Source organism: Neomonachus schauinslandi, chromosome 9 (assembly GCF_002201575.2).
Source record: "Neomonachus schauinslandi chromosome 9, ASM220157v2, whole genome shotgun sequence".
Lineage (NCBI taxonomy): Eukaryota > Metazoa > Chordata > Mammalia > Carnivora > Phocidae > Neomonachus > Neomonachus schauinslandi.
The window spans coordinates 9,618,847-9,634,616 of NC_058411.1; the positions used below are offsets into that span (position 1 = coordinate 9,618,847).

Consider the following 15,770-nt stretch of genomic DNA (forward strand, 5'->3'; position numbering starts at 1 on the left):
ATTTGCCACTGACCTTTGTTGGGCCCTGACTCCGCCCCCCCCCCTTGGCCCTGCCCTGTCCTGTCCCGGCAGGCTTCTGGCCAATGGGCGGGCTGCTGGCACAATCACCTGGGCTCTGACCCGGGCCACCCGCTCACTGCCCCACCGCCAGCCCCGCCAGACTCCCGTTTGCTTGCAACAGTAGGTTCCCCCGGGAGGCCACCCACTGTGGCATTCCAGACATGGAGAAAGGGACACCACCCTCTGGCCAGCCTCCCCTTCTCCAGGTTGATTCCATTGTCTCCTGCAGTCACTTGGCTACACATCTGGGGGAGTGCGGTGTGAGCCCAAGAGCTCTGCAGACCCATGTGTTTGCTGGATTCATATAACAGTGAGAGTCTGGTGGAAATCAGAGGGACTGTCACCACGGCTGGATGAAGGGACCATTGTATGCAGTCCCCTGGCTGTGCAAATAACTGAGTTGAGGCTCAGAAAGATGAAGGGACTTTTCAGAGTCATGTATCAAATTAGGGACAACGTGGGGCCAAGTGCCCAGATCCCCAACTTCAGGGTCAGGGCTCTTTACTTAGAAAAGGTCTGTATCTAGGATTTCGGTGGGTTCATCTGGACTGCTCTTTCCAACCTTGAAATGGGGGCTCTGGGACTCAGCCCCATCATTTCAAGAGCATTTCCAAGATGCTGGTGCAGGGTGCTGGCTCAACCCTTGTTTCATTCCCAAGGTCCCCATGCCCTGGTATTAGATGTCCTGTGTGTGGCCACGACCCAGAGTTATGTGGGTGAGCTGGGGTGTGGAGTTGGCAGAGAAGACAGGGGACCAGGCATTGCCCAAGGGAAGCAATCTTGGTGTTTTACAAACAGGGTCCTTCTACCACCTCTAAGACCAGGAGGAGACTGAACTCAGCCTCAGTCTAGAGGCAAACATGGTAGCCACCAGGCATCCAGGACTTGCTTTGTGTTCTCTGCCCTCCCGATATGCAGGAAGGTGGGTACTAGTATCTCCATCGAATCAGTGAGAAGGTAGAAGCAGAGAGAGGTTAGGTAATCAGCCCAAAGGCACACAGCTCATAAGGAGAAGCATTAGCAAGGGGAAAGCTAGGTCTCTTCTGTCCATTGTGCCATGTGACATAGCAAGAGTCCTTCCTTTCAGAACCTAGAGATTCCTAAACTATGTTCGTATTACACACTTGTGCTGGGATAGATAACGTGCCCCCCAAAGATAGCCACGTCCTAATACCCAGGACCTGTGAATGTTCCCTTATATGACAAAAGGGACTTTGCAGATGGGACTAAGTTAAAGATCTTGAAATGGAGGAACTAGCACAGATTACCCAGGTGGGTCCTAAACGTAATCACAGGGGTCCTTATAAGTGAAGGCCGTGGGAAATCAGAATCAGAAGAAGGGAAGGTGATCGTGGAAGCAGGAGAAGACCGTGTGATGTGGGGATGCCAAGGATGTGTGATGGGCAAGGATCTCCAGAAGGAAGCCCTGCAAACTTCTTGATGTTGACCCAGTGAGACCGATTTTGGACTTTGGGCCTTTAGAAGTGTAGAAGAATGAATGTGTGTAGTTTTAAGCCACTACAGTTGTATTAATTAGTTATAGCAGGAACAGGAAACTAGTGTAATACCCCAAAATGGGCTCCAGATGGAAGTATTTGGGAAAGATGGAATTGACCAAGATAGGAAGGACTTCTCCGGCTGTGTGTATTGTTCCTGGAGACATCCCATGGACTACAGTCTAAGCCTGTGTTATAAGGAATGTCTTGAGAATTTGGGGAAAGTCGGTGGTGACCCCTGACCCCCCCATTGCTGCTGAGAAAGGGCTCTGAAGGAAGGGGGCAGAGACTGGGTAAGTTCCGAAGAGAAAGGTTCAGGGGTGGGGATGGTCTCAGGGCATGGTGCCCCATGTATTAGCCTGCTAGGGCTGCCATAACAAAATACCATAGACTGCGGGACTTAAACAGCAGAAATTTATTTTCTCCCATTTCTGGAGGCTAGAAGTCCAAGATCAACGTGACGTCAGATTTGGTTTCTGGTGAGATCTCCCTTCCTGGCTTGTAGTTGACACCTTCTCCATGGGCTCTTTGTGCATAAGGGGAGAGAGGGAGAGACGCAGCTCTGGCGTCTCTTTCTTTTAAGGACACCGTTCCTGTGGGATTAAAGCCCGGCCCTTATGACTCACCTAACGTTAATTACCTTCCCGAAAGTCCCCATCTCTAAATACAGTCACATTAGGGGTTAGGACTTCAACATGTGAATTCTGAGGCGACACACTTAAATCCATAACAGCCCCAGTGAGAGGGTAGGATGGGTCAGTGGCCAGAATATGGAAATTTAAAGGACTATATAGATCACAATAGATTTATTTTTCCATTAACACCAAGAGCAGCAGAGAACACCATCCCAACAGGTGAGTTTCCCCCGGAGCAGAGGTGGATTCTGCTCAGCCCGCTGAGTGCTACAATGTTGAGCAGAAATGCCTTTAATGAAATGGGGGCCATTACTGACCCACCTGCCTGGACCCCGACACTATCAGCCCACTTTACCTATTCAGGTAACCTGTGGCATATGAAGTTGTGACTTGCTCTAGAGGACAGGGCTGTGACAAAAGATGAAATGAGAGACTGGTTAACATCTGTGGGGCACCAAAGATGTGTGCTCTATGTATAATAACTCATCCAGTGCTCCAAATGGGCTTTCGTGTTAGGTAGTATCATCACCATTTTACAGATAAGGGAAATGAGGCACAGAATACCTCATGTCCCATACTGTTATGGGTTAAGCTATGTCCCCCTAGATTGAAGTCCTAACCCCCACCACCATAGAAGTTGACCTTATTTGAATACAGGGTCATTGCAGATGGAATTAGTTAAGATGAAATCACACTGGAGTGGACTCTTAATCCCCTATGACCTGTGTCCTTATAAAAAGGGGAAATCTGGACACAGACACACAGAGAATTCCAGGGATGTCCAGCAAACCACCCGAAGCTGGGAGGGAGGCCTGGAACAGATTCTCCCTCACAGCCCTCAGAAAGAACCACCACCCTGCCAACACCTTGATCTTGGACTTCTAGCCTCCAGAACTCTGGAAAAATACATTTCTGTTGGTTAAACCACTCAGTTTGTGGTGATTTGTACTGACAACCCTAACAAGCTAATACACTCAGTCATTGGTGGCGGCCAGATTTGAACCCAGGCATTCCAGCTCCAAAGTCTGGGTTCTATACTTGGGTGTTCTGTGGCTTCTTGATAACTCCTAGAAGCACGCATCACCATGCCTTGCTCCCTGCAGCTGCTCGGAGGATGGGAACATGGGAGCCACCGGCCTTAGATCTGCTGTTTCCGAGGAGGGCCCCTCGCCTTCCCAGGCAGCCAGGGATGGAACGGGCTCCTTCCTGCCCCTCACCTGCCACACTGAGTCAGAGCCAGGGGCTCCTAGGTCTGTAGCTTCAGGGGATCCCATGTCCACTCCCCCTCTCTGCTGCTACAGCTGCTGGGGGAGCTCTGTGCCTACTTATGGGGTGGAGAGTCGACACTGAGATCCAGAGAGGTGAAGTGCCTGCCCCACCGCACACGGTTAGTGGAGAAGGTGGGGCTGCATCCCTCCTTGTTTCCATCCAGATTTCAAGTGCCTCCCCTCCGTCCCCTCCATTGGGGAGATCCCCTGGTTTCCTGGCCAGTGGCCAATCCCCGCCTAGTAACTATTTGTTGAATGACAGAATGAATAACTGAGAGAGCCCATGAGGCATCTCCACACACCCACTTATGAGAGCCAGGCAAACTCATCATTCCACTGGCATCCGGGGTCCCCAGAGTATACCGCTGATGCTCATGGCGCTCCCTATTGCCCACCCCCCACCGTCCTGCTGCAAAGTACAGAAAGCCTCCATTTTTCCCGTGCAAGAGAGCTACTGAAACCACAAACCCACTCAGCCCTTTGGAGTGCTGAACGCTGGTCCCTGAGAAGTGGGTTCTCAAGTGGTGTAACAAGTGCCACACAATAAGGGACCCCATAGGAGAGCAGCAAAAGAGAAGGAAGCCCGGGCACCACTCGGGGGGAATAAGGTGTCCTGCATGGAGTCTTTTTTATTGCTTTCTGGGTTTAATGTTCCAAAAGCGCATTTAGAAATCTGCGGAGTTGGCATAAATATTTACCCCATCAATTGCAGGGATGTGTCAAGGGGGTTGGTGCAGAACAAACAGCTCGGGGACCTTGCTCAGGGCATAGCCTTTTTCATTCATTCATTCATTCATTCATTCATTCACCAAATATCAGTTGAGCCTCAGCCACACGCCAGACCATATGATCAACTCAGGGGCCAGGTTCTGGGGTGAGTGAAGGGAATGCAGCGTGAACAGAGCCCTGCCTTCCAGATGTTCTGTCTAATCAGGGCTAGGAGAGCAGAGATTACTGTCCGCCAACCACATTTGATGGTAGGATGGCAGTCCGCCTTGGAGAGGGCCTGAGGCGTTTATAGGAGATCCTGGGAGATTCTCAGAGGCGGGGAAGGGGGCTCTCTGGGGAATGGGGGCCTTTATGGACAACCTGGGGAAGCAGCACATTTCTGTGGCTGAAGTCACTGGACACACAAGTGCAGGAGGAGGGACTAAGGCAGGCGAGGCAGGTGGGGACCAGGTGGGGAGGGCCTTGACTGCAGGTAGAGGACTGCGAGCTTTATCTTGTAGGCAAGAGGGAGCCACTGAGGGCTTCTGAGCTGGGGAGGGACAGGCTGCGTCAGAATATGGAAGCATCACTCTCAAGGCTGAACTGAGGGTGACAGCTCCCCTTTCCTCCCCTTCATCACACCCGGGCTTCACGTTCCCACGCCCCTGGGCAGTGCTGAGGCCACAATAACCCCAGGCCCTTTCACCTGACCCACTTGAATCCACCCACCTGCCTGCCTCTGTAGGGGCAGAGATGACAGTGTCAGCCTGGGCCGGACTTTAAAAAACAGAATTCAGCTTCTTCTCAACAGGTGCAGGGGGAAGTGGACCAATATTTTCAGTAACATAGCTGCTTTTCAGCCAATCAAACCAGGGGATGGAAAGGAGGGTCTGCATTCCTCTGAGCATGGGAGGGCGCGGGGTCCTGTGGCATTTCCAGCGCCTTGTCGGTGTAGCTCAGGGCCGGTATGATGAGCTCAGCACTTTCCTCCTCTGGGACTTTCCTTTACCAGTGTTGTCCCAGGTTGTCCTGTCCAGCTCAGGGCTGTATTTTAGAGGCCAGGGGAGAGAACCTCAAAATCTCCCCTTCCCACCCTCTCTAGCTTCCTTCTGCAACAGCTTTTCCTACCATAAGCAAGTAGTCTGTCTCTTGCCCTGGATATTGTTTTCTTGGGTTCCTGCAATGACCTGTTCTTGTACCTGTAGCATGATGTGGGCCAGGGACCATGTCACACAAAGCCTGGATCATTGTAACTCTGGATCAGTCATCTCAATGCTGGAGGTGGCCCACAGCCTGTCTCTCCAGTCACCAGTGGAAATCTGGGTTTGTGACAGCAACTGACCAACAAGAACACCCCTAGAGCCCTGCCTGGGGAAATGCGTTTGCCATATATTACTGAGGTTTGGGACAAACAGCCAGGATCTGTCGGCCTGCCTCTTCCTGTGGGAGGGATAGAGGTTTCTTCTCTAAGACTCTGGGTGGACCCCACGCAGAGAATTCACCCCACATACTACGGACATCTGAGTGGGACCATCTGGGTAAGCCCCCATTAGCCAGGTGAGGAAGCAGCCTCAAGAAGGGAAGAGATTGGCCAGAGGCCCTGGAGCACATCAGCAAAAGGGCAGGATGTAAGTATAGGCCCCCAGGCTCCAATCTCATGTTCTTCCTTCTTCTGCGGTGCATCTGTGACCATGGCCATTGAACCTGCTGGACCGGCCACATCTCCACGGTCAAAGGAGGAGGCAGAGCCTGTGCCCCCCTGGGGGGTGCTGCCCGTCTTGCTGGGTCTTCCTCACTAGGTCGCTATGGCGGCCACCTTGACTGGTGCTCTCCCAGCCAAGGTCTTCAGAGCCCCTGCTCTAGAAACAAGGCATCCACCCTGCCGGGGACAGCCGGCTGCCCACATTTCTTCCCCTTCCATATACACTTTGCCAACCCCCTGGAACTTGGAGCATCTCACCCCCATGTCTGGGACCAGCTATGCCAGGGCAGGGCAGGGCAAACCCCAAAGGGATGGGGAATAGGGATACATTTATTGAGTACCTACTATGTGCAAGGCACCAAACCAAGCTCCTCATAGCCATCATTGTGTTTAATCCCTTCAACCACCTGGCAGGGTTTCTCCCACCTTCCAGGGTGGTGCTCAAAGCGGTGAGATGATCTGCCCTGAGGAGCTGGGTGTCCAGTTCACACGTATCTCACACCACCCACGTCCCTCTCCCTCGCCAACAGCTTCTGCCCTGGACTCTCAGGATCTTCTGCATCCCCCATTCTGAACATGGAGCTGCTCACACTGAGACCCCCAGGCCACACCTTCCTGCTTGTAACAGAAGAGCCAGCTCTGGGAGGGCTATGGCTTCGTGGGGTTGACAACCTTGCCCAGGAAAAGGATGCTCTGGGTGTTGGTGGAAAAGATCGCCACGAGGAAGGGCCGGTTGAACCGAAGGACTCTGCGATTGTGCTGGGCAGACATAAAGGTGATAAAGCTCCCAGTGGCCGCTGCCGCCTGGGTGCCAACCTCATCCACCTCCAGAATGGCTTTGTGGAAACTCTGGGAAGGAAATCACAAGTGTTACCTCTGAGAGAACATGAATCGGGACTTGGGGAAGACTGGAAGAACCAGAGATCGCTGGAGATCAACACTGCAGGTCACTGCTTGCCAAGCCACTTGTTGGGGGATCTCACAGAAAGCATGTCTACACTGGGTGGATCTGTGAGCTGGAAGACCTCTTATTTATAGGAACAATTATTTCTATCAGCAACTGAAGACTTACTGTGTGCCTAGGGCTCTTTTTAAATTCCACAGCCACCCTATAAGGTTGATGTATTATGGCTGTTTTACAGATAAGGAAAATAAATCCAGATACTCACTCACCCTTAAATGCCATAAGGGGAGGACCTCAACTGTGGAATTCAACTCTGCAACTCAAAGCTCTACCCTGGAGTGCACTTTTGTCTTCTTAACTGAAGTCAAAATTCTCTTTCTTTCGTCAAAAAGACCTCTGATACACACACACCCAGCCCAGCCTGGTCTGTATCCTCCCTCTATTTCTATCAATGCATTTATCACCCTCCGTTGTGATCTATGAAGCTCACTTGGCTGTGAGAGCTCCCTGAGGACACAGACTGGGTGGACACCATATCCCCAGCGCCAAGTACCATGCCAATACATGGTGGGTTGGTTCCCAGATGCCCATCTCTGTGGGTGGTTGAATGAAACCCAGGCTCTGAGATTTCATGTGTTGGCAGAGAGAACAACACCACCCAGCAGCTCCCAAGGGGCAGAAGTTCCCCACCAAGTCTCCAGGCACTGATGACCATGGATGACTTACCTTGGACACCTGCAGTTTTCGCTCTTTGGTGATGCCGGACAGGTCAACCTGCTTTGAGAACAGGTCCATGAAGCCCATCTTGGGCAAAATCTGATCTAATTGATAGGCACCAGAAATGGAGAACTTGGGGAAATGCAGCTTGAGCTTCTTATAAAAATACCTGAAGGAAGCATGGAGTTAGACAAGTGAGGGACCCCAGCACTCTGTGCTCCTCTCAACTGGACCCACTCACTCCATCTGACTTTGCTTCAGTGCTCCCAGGAATTTAACGCCAGGCCCCTTTGCCCTCAAGACTGCTGTCTGCAGGACCTCCTCCCTTGGGAGCTCATCTTCAACAGAGCTGGCTTTCTGGGGACATGCCAGGTGCCCAGGGAGATACGAGTCTCCCTGTGTGGTAGCTTTGCCTTCGCCTCTGTTGGGGTCCTATGGTTTTCACTTATTTGGGACCAGATGATTTCTTTGGCTAGAATTCCTCTATCTCATGAGCTGTGCAAATTTTCTATCCACCTGTGGCCTTAGGCTGAGACCCTTACCTATGGTTGGAAATTTTTCCCACTCATAGCCCCAGGGTGATAGGAAACTTCCTTGCTACTTCCTTAGATGGGTGTATGGAGTTTTTTTCAAGTCCCTCTATACTAGGCACATTGATCAGAGGCCTACCCACTAACTGCACAGTTGGGCAGACCCTCAGAGAGCCAATGTCACTTCACCCAAGTCTTGGGCAGTGTAAGGGCTACATCTAGAACCAGGACTCTTAACTCCCAGTCTGGTTCTCTTTTCACTCATAGGGGCAAAATCAGATTTCAGATGTAACAGGAGAGTCCATCATCTAAGGAAACCCATGGAAAGTCTTAAAGCAAGTAAGAATGCTTTCATAATTTGGCAATCATCCCCATGTGGGGCACTGGCTTTCCTTAGAAGGGTCCATTTGAAGGGCAATCTTGCAGATTCAGCACCACGGGTCACATTGATTACCTCTTCTGAAGCAAGTTGTTCCACCTTGTTAACATCTCTGGAGTCAAGACCTCCTCCACCTGCTTCATTTTCCCTTGATCAGGAAGGATGAAAAAGGCCGTCATGTTTCCTTGGTAATCCATCCGCAGCACCGAGCAGGGCAAGAATCTGTCGTGAAGATACCAGTGGTGCTGCGTGTCCTGCAGCATCATAGGCACCTTGACTACTGTAGTCTCATCAACATAGAAGTCTTGGGAAGTGGTCATCGAGGGAATGAATGGTTTCTCCCACAGAGCTGAAGGGAAGAAGGAAAGAAGGCACAGGGCACCTGTAGACCAACAAGCCAACCGTCCAACCAGGGAATGCCTCTCCTACCGTCGTGGAGACGCACAACTTACTATTCCATCACGGTGTACCATTTAGATCCTTCAAACTTTGACCTGCCTAAGAAATGGATCTCTCAGGGCTCATTTAGATTCTAAAATGTGAGATACAAGAGGGTATCAGCAACATTGTTTCATGTCTCCACCATTTTTTAAACAGATTTTATTTATTTGCTTTAGAGAGAGAGAGAGAGTGAGCAGGGAGGGACAGAAGGGGAGGGAGACAGAGAAAGAATCTCAAGCAGACTCCGCACTGAGAGTGGAACCGGACACGGGGCTCGATCCCATGACTCTGAGATCATGACCTGAGCTGAAACCAAGAGTCAGACATTTAACCAACTGAGCCACCCAGGTGCCCCATGTCTTCACCATTTAATCTACATTGCTGCACTTACATTTTTTTTGCCAACCTGATATTTATGTAGTGGTAGCTTGTTACAACTTTGTAGTGTATTTTCTTTGTTAAAAATGAGGTTGAGCAATCTTTTGTATGTTTATTGACCAGCTAAACGTCCTTTTTTTTTTTAAATGTCAGCGCCAGTTCATGTTTTTCCCCTGTATTTGTGTAGGGTTGTTTCTTAGTGATTTGCAGGAGTTCTTTCTGAACACTAGTTGTCTATCAGTTGCGTGAGTTGCAAATCCCTTGTCTCTCTCTCTGACTTGCCTTTTCACTCTATTAGTGGTGTGTTCTGGTGATTGAAATTCCTAACCATAATGCAGTGAACATATTAGTCTTTTCCTTTGTGGTTAGGTGTTCTGTGTCTTGTTTAGGACAACTTTCCCTTCAAGGTCATGAAGATACTCTCCTATATGATATTCTAGAAGCTTTAGTCTTCCCTTTTGCAAAAAGGACTATACTCCACCTAGAATAAATACTTATTATTGGTTGAAAGGAGGGGTCCAAACCCATTTTGTTCCCCTTGTGGGTACCTAGTTGTCCCAGCACCATTTTTTAAAATCCAGTCTTTCCCCAATGCTCCATCATGGTGGTGAGGGGGGAATGCCAGCTTTGACAAATATCATTTCTGGGCTCTATTCTGGCCTCACTATTCTGTCCCATTTGTCTGTTTGTACTACACAGCCTAAATTAATATAGATTTATGATAAGTCTCATGCTCTGGCAAGCAAGTTTTCCCATCTTAACTATTCTTGGCCTTTTGCACCCCATATACATTTTAGAATCAGCTTGTTAACTGCCACCAAAAAGGATGAAAAAACCTGTTAGGATTTTGATTGGGATTGCATTAAATATTTAGATTAATTCATGAGAGAATTTACATCTTTACATATTAAGTATTCCTTTTCATGAACATAGTATATCTGTATTTTTAAAAATTTAAGTCTACTTTAATATCTCTCAAGATAATCTTATCTACAGAGATCCTGTGAATCTTTCGTTTGTTTTCTTCTAGGTACTTTTCAGTTTTGAAGGTAAGCCACAATAGTTCCACTCTCTCACCATGTAACCCACAGTGAGGCCTGGGGCTAAATTTACGTCCCAAAGGGTTGGGCAGATGTGTCAGAGGTCAGGATGTCTCTATCTCCTTCCTATTTCTGGAGAACCTCTCATTCTCAGGCTAACAACACTAACCCAGCTGGAGCTAGGTCTCTTTCAGGAAGAGAGCACCCAAACCCTTCTTTATGGTCAGGGCTTTGGATAAGATAATGGTATATACTATATATTTAAATTATATTTCAAAAGGAATGGCTTGTAGAATATTGTGTAGCCATTAAAGTGAGATCTAAATAAAGTTTTCAATAGCATAAAGCTACACACACACACATGCATGTAAAACCTGGTAAATCTGAATAAAGTCTGTAGATTGCACCAGTGTCAATTTCCTGGTTTTGCTTTTGTATGACAGTTATGTAAGATGTTATTTAAACTGGATGAAAGGTACACAGGATCTCTCTGTACTATTTCTGCAACTTCCTATAAGTTTATGGTCATTGCAGAATTAAAAAGGTTTTTGAAAAAGTTTTCAGTGGTGCATGAATAATTCCATGTGTAAAATGCAAGTGATGACCAATTTGGCTGGATTGTTAGTCTGGGACTGTTTCCCAGAATCTGTTCCCTATAGATTCTGGGTTCAAGGTGGTTACAAGTGTGAGACTGGGAGGTAGATGTGAAACAACTACCACACACTGAAGGTCTTCTCAGGAAGGAAGATGAAATGATGGACAGACTTAGTGGAGCTCTAGATGGAGACCTAGTGGTGCTCCAGGTCATCCATGCTGACCTCCAAGTTCATTGTCCAACATTAGCCCTCCAGACCAACGTGTCCCTAAGCTGCCACTGGGTGCCCACCATGGGCCTCTCCACAAGCTCCCCTTACATGGACCCACTGTCGTGGCTGGATGTGCCTGGCATATAGATCCCTAATAAGTTCCAAACTTTCACCTGCACCAAGGACTTCACTCTGTCCCTCCAACCCTGTTTCCTCCAGGCCTTCACTTGCACACAATTGTGCAAGGTCCAATTCCTATAGCAATCCCCTTTCTCCTCTGATGGAACACTGATGATACACACTGTACGAATCTGTCCCCACACTGTGATTTCAACTGTTAATATATGTGTGTGAATGGAAGACTGGAATGAATTAGGTGAAAATGTTAACACTGGTTGCCTCAGGGTGGTAGGATTATGGGTAATTTCTATTTCTCTTTTATACCTTTATGTGGTTTTTAAATTTTTTTTATTTTTAAAGATTTTAGTTATTTATTTGAGAGAGACAGAGATAGCGACAGAGATAGCGAGAGAGAGCACGAGCAGGGAGGAGAGGGAGAAGCAGGCTCCCCACTGAGCAGGAAGCCCAATGCAGGACTCGATCCCAGGACCCTGGGATCATGACCAGAACTGAAGGCAGACGCTTAACCGACTGTGCCACCCAGGCACCTCCTTTATGTGTTTCCAAGGGTCTTCGAAATGAGCATTGTTATCATTAGATTAATTACGATTACTCTATTTATTGAGTATATATAATGGTCAAAGGTCAACAAACTTCTTTTGCAAAGGGCCAGAAAGCAAATATTTTAGGGTCTATAGCAACTATTTATCTCTGTGGCTGTGTGAAAGCAGCCAGAGACAATACATAAATGAATGGGCGTGGCTGTGTGCCAATAAAACTTTATTGACAAAAGCAGGTAACGCATCAGATGTGGCTAGAGATGGTAGTTTGCCTATCCCTTTAGGCCCTCTTCTAAGGAGTACACACAAAAATGTGACATAATTTGATCCTCAAAATAAAACTCTGAAGGAGGGACTCTTATTATCCTTACTTCAAGCAAACAACCTGCCCTGTTTACATTGTTGGTAAGTGACAGAGCTTTGATATGAATCCAGCATTTCAATTTGTGCATTTCATACCTTACTGTTACAAAGAAAAAAAATAAGAAAATATGTCTAAAGGTATGAGGAAACCTCAATACTACACAATCTTAAATATCTGACGCTCTCACATGAATCTTCTAAGGGTTGCTTGACCCTCTCTGACCCCATCCATCCACTTTCTCTTTTTTAAATATTTAATCCATCCATAAATCAGAAGGAGAGGGAAGATAGAGGATGCACCAACAAACCAACTCTTACCTTTGAAGTAAATGTAATTCACCAGCACCATTGTGATGTCTGTGCTCAGGTGGCTGACCAAATCCACAATTTTCCCTTGAGTTTCCTCCTTGACGTGGTCATTGATGAGCTGGGTGGTGCCCACAGAGTTGTGGAAGTTGGTGAGGAAGAGTTTGGATTCATAGAAGGCCACACTGTCATTAAGAAATTCCGGAAGGATCAGCAGGTCCTGGCTCAGGAACAGGGCACTGCCTATGTGCATCTCCAGCCCGTCACCCGGGAGCTGGAGAGTGTGCAGGAGGTGCTGGAAGCCCTGGTGGATGTCGCACTCGGACAGCTCCGTGAGGTTGAAGCCCAGACCCTCAAGGATCTGGGTCTGGCTGTGTGAGCGGGCCCCCAGGGACAGCATGGCATAGGAGGCAGAGATGCTCAGTGGGGAAAAGAAGATGTTGCTGGCAGGACTTTGGGAAGCCATCAGGTGGTAGAAGTGGAGAGCAAAGGCTGTATTCCCCGGGGCAATCTTGAGGCTGGGGGAGCCCTCACCTGTGCTTGGAGCCTCCTGATGGGGGCTGCCAGTGTGACCCTGGCTATAGCGCTCAGGGTGCAGCTGACCATGAGAAAGGACCAGCAGTCCGACCAGAAGGAGGAGCAGGTGGTTGGCAAGATGCATCTTCTGCACTCTCACAGCTATAGGAGGAAAGAGAGTGCCTAGGCAATTCCCCAGCAGATCACCCAACCCTACTGAGAAGTTGGGCAAGGCCAGGGCCCCAGGGTGATAAGTGACACCATGAACTCTTGCCAATGTGCCTGTGGCAGTCTAGCAAAACACCCAGCACCTTCCCAACGTGTGGTGAAGATGATATTCTATGGCAGTGCTTTAAATGAACAAAGCACACTCGTGCCCCCACCTACCTGCATTTCTATCTTTCTGAGCTCTGCGAGGCACCGGCCTCCTTTCTCAACCCAGAGACTCCAAAAATGACTTAATCAGGTCACCTAACTGGTAAGTATCTGAGCTAGGGCACAAAGTCTCCAGACTCAGCCTGGGGCTCTTTTTACCTTTCATGTTTATTCCCTCAGCCAAGTGACCCAAGGTTACTGTAGCATCTACCCCACCGACATCCATGGTGTGCTTTACAGTTTACAACATCATTTTAATGTCATTTTGTTTGAGCCTCTTACCTAGGTAGAGGTCAGTAGAACTGGCATTCTTACCAACGCTCCATACAGATACGATCACTGACATTCAAAAACTGATCTGCCCAAAGTCCCAGGAAAAGGATTGGTCTCTTCCTAGTAAACTTAATTTGCCCAAAATAGGGTGCTCTATTTTCTTCACCAAATCTGCTCTGCTGCATCAAATGGATCTACCATTACTCTCTGGTTCTCAGCCCCAAACCAGGTTGTCATCCTTAACCTGTGTCTGGCCTTCCATCCCCTTAACTCATTCTATCTTTCTGCATGTCTGGAAGGCTCTTTCCTCAACCCACAAGCCTCTCCACTGCTATGACCCTCACTCAGGCCTCCAGTGTCGTTCACCCAGACCACGGGTCAGAAAACTTTTCCTGCAAACGGTCAGAGAGTAAACATCTTTGGCTCTGTGGGCCATATGGTCATGTTGCAGCTGCCCAACTTGGCTGTGTTGGCTGGAAAGTGGCCACCCACAAAGCAGGCTTGTGTGTGGCTGGGTTCTGGTGAAACTTTATTTATGGACAATGAAATATGAATTTCATATACTTTTCACAGGTCACAAAATATTGTCCTCCTTTTGATTTTTTTCAACCATTTACGAATTTTGTATTTATATTTATATCTTATATTTATGTTATATCTTGCATTCTTAGCTCAGGGGCAAGACAAAAATAGGCAGTGGGCCAGATTTGACCCATAGGCCGCTGTTTGCTGAGCCCTGACTTAGACCACTGTTGTTTCCTACCTGGTCTTTCTACTTTCTTTTCTTTTCTTTTTTTTAAAGATTTTATTTGTTTATTTGACAGAGAGACACAGCGAGAGCAGGAACACAAGCAGGGGGAGTGGGAGAGGGAGAAGCAGGCTCCCCACGGAGCAGGGAGCCCAATGCGGGGCTGGATCCCAGAACCCTGGGATCATGACCTGAGCTGAAGGCAGACGCCTAACGACTGAGCCACCCAGGCTCCCCTCTATTCTATTTTCTACCCTGGAGTTGGAGTGTCCACTTCACTCACCAACTTAACGCCAGTCCCCAAAGCATGGCTTCCTACCAAGCTATAATACCGTCTCCCGCCCTAACCCTCACATGCATATTTCTCTCTGGCTTTGCAGCGAGTTACCCAGAATTCCCCTCTATCAGGCACCCTCCAGAAGCACCTGGATCAGGAGCCAGAAGACCTGGGTCCTAAGTCATGTGTGGCCTTGTGGGAGGCTGTTTCTGGGCCTGGACACCAGGTCCCCCACTGGTGTGATGAGAAGGTTGATGCAGTCATGTGTAGGGTCTTTCCAGCCTTAGGATGTGTCACCTCTAGGTCCTTCCTAGTCCTAGCACTGAAAGTCTTATGTTGCAGAACTCCCAGTCCTGGGCAAACTAGAAGATTGGTCACCCTCCCTTTCAAGTCTCAATTGTAGCCCTCAGAGAGTTACTCACGGTCGGTCCTGGTATGGTCCCCCGGGCAGGTGTCTGAGCGCTAGAGGAACCCAGGAACATGGCCTGGATTTATCAAGCCCAGGAAGGTTGGCAGAACTTCTCAGCACCACCAGCACCACCTACCACCTCCCCTATTAGGTAATTATTAATGAACAGACCTATGGGTTCAGCGTGGAGTCTCAAGACACAGAAACTTCACTGAAAGCTGGCTCAACCCCTCCGGGGATGACTCCCCTTCCGTCCGGGGGGACTCCAACAGAGTTCACCCCTTGCTGTTTGTGTCATGCACTAAGGTTTGCCTGGCACATGAGGCCCAGGGGGCCTGTTAGTGGATGTGGTCTCCACATTGCCCCTCATTGGCCATGTGAACTCAGACACATCTATTCCCTTCTCTGGGTTTGTCATGCCCCCCAACCCATCCCCCACCACCTCTCATAAAATGAAGAGATGGACCAGACCAGGGGTAGCAAACCTCAGTGCCTTCACAAACCTGGGAAGGCTGTTTCCAGGGTGACATAATGAGGAATGGTAGGCATGTGGGACTGGAGAGGGTTAGCTCTCTGCAGCCATCAGGACCCATCAGGAGGGGCTGGATCCTGCTCTGGGCCTCCAGTTGTCAATCCTGGACTATGTGATTGCTCAGGAACTTTTCAGCTTTAAAGGTACATGATTCGGGGCACCTGGGTGGCTCAGTTGGTTAAGCGACTGCCTTCGGCTCAGGTCGTGATCCTGGGGTCCTGGGATCG

General features: G+C 48.9%; 1 protein-coding gene across 1 annotated transcript; it reads right to left on the reverse strand.

The window, feature by feature from the left end:
- Positions 1-6,176: 6,176 nt before the first annotated feature.
- Positions 6,177-15,056, reverse strand: SERPINA4 (serpin family A member 4). The gene is made up of 5 exons (XM_021679672.2): positions 15,025-15,056; positions 12,426-13,091; positions 8,475-8,748; positions 7,500-7,659; positions 6,177-6,718 (listed from the first exon to the last, which is right to left on the reverse strand). The coding sequence occupies exons 2-5, from the start codon at positions 13,072-13,074 to the stop codon at positions 6,518-6,520; spliced, it is 1,284 nt and encodes a 427-aa protein (XP_021535347.1). The 5' UTR covers positions 13,075-13,091; positions 15,025-15,056; the 3' UTR covers positions 6,177-6,517.
- Between the last annotated feature and the right edge of the window lie 714 nt (positions 15,057-15,770).

Bases quoted from the DNA above. Each gene is read 5' to 3' on its own strand.
- SERPINA4 (XM_021679672.2), bottom strand. From the start codon at position 13,074: ATGCATCTTGCCAACCACCTGCTCCTCCTTCTGGTCGGACTGCTGGTC. The intron at 8,749-12,425 runs GTAAGAGTTGGT...TCTTCCCTTCAG, and splicing joins GAATTACATTTACTTCAAAG to CTCTGTGGGAGAAACCATTC. The intron at 6,719-7,499 runs GTAAGTCATCCA...TTTCCTTCCCAG, and splicing joins GAAAACTGCAGGTGTCCAAG to AGTTTCCACAAAGCCATTCT.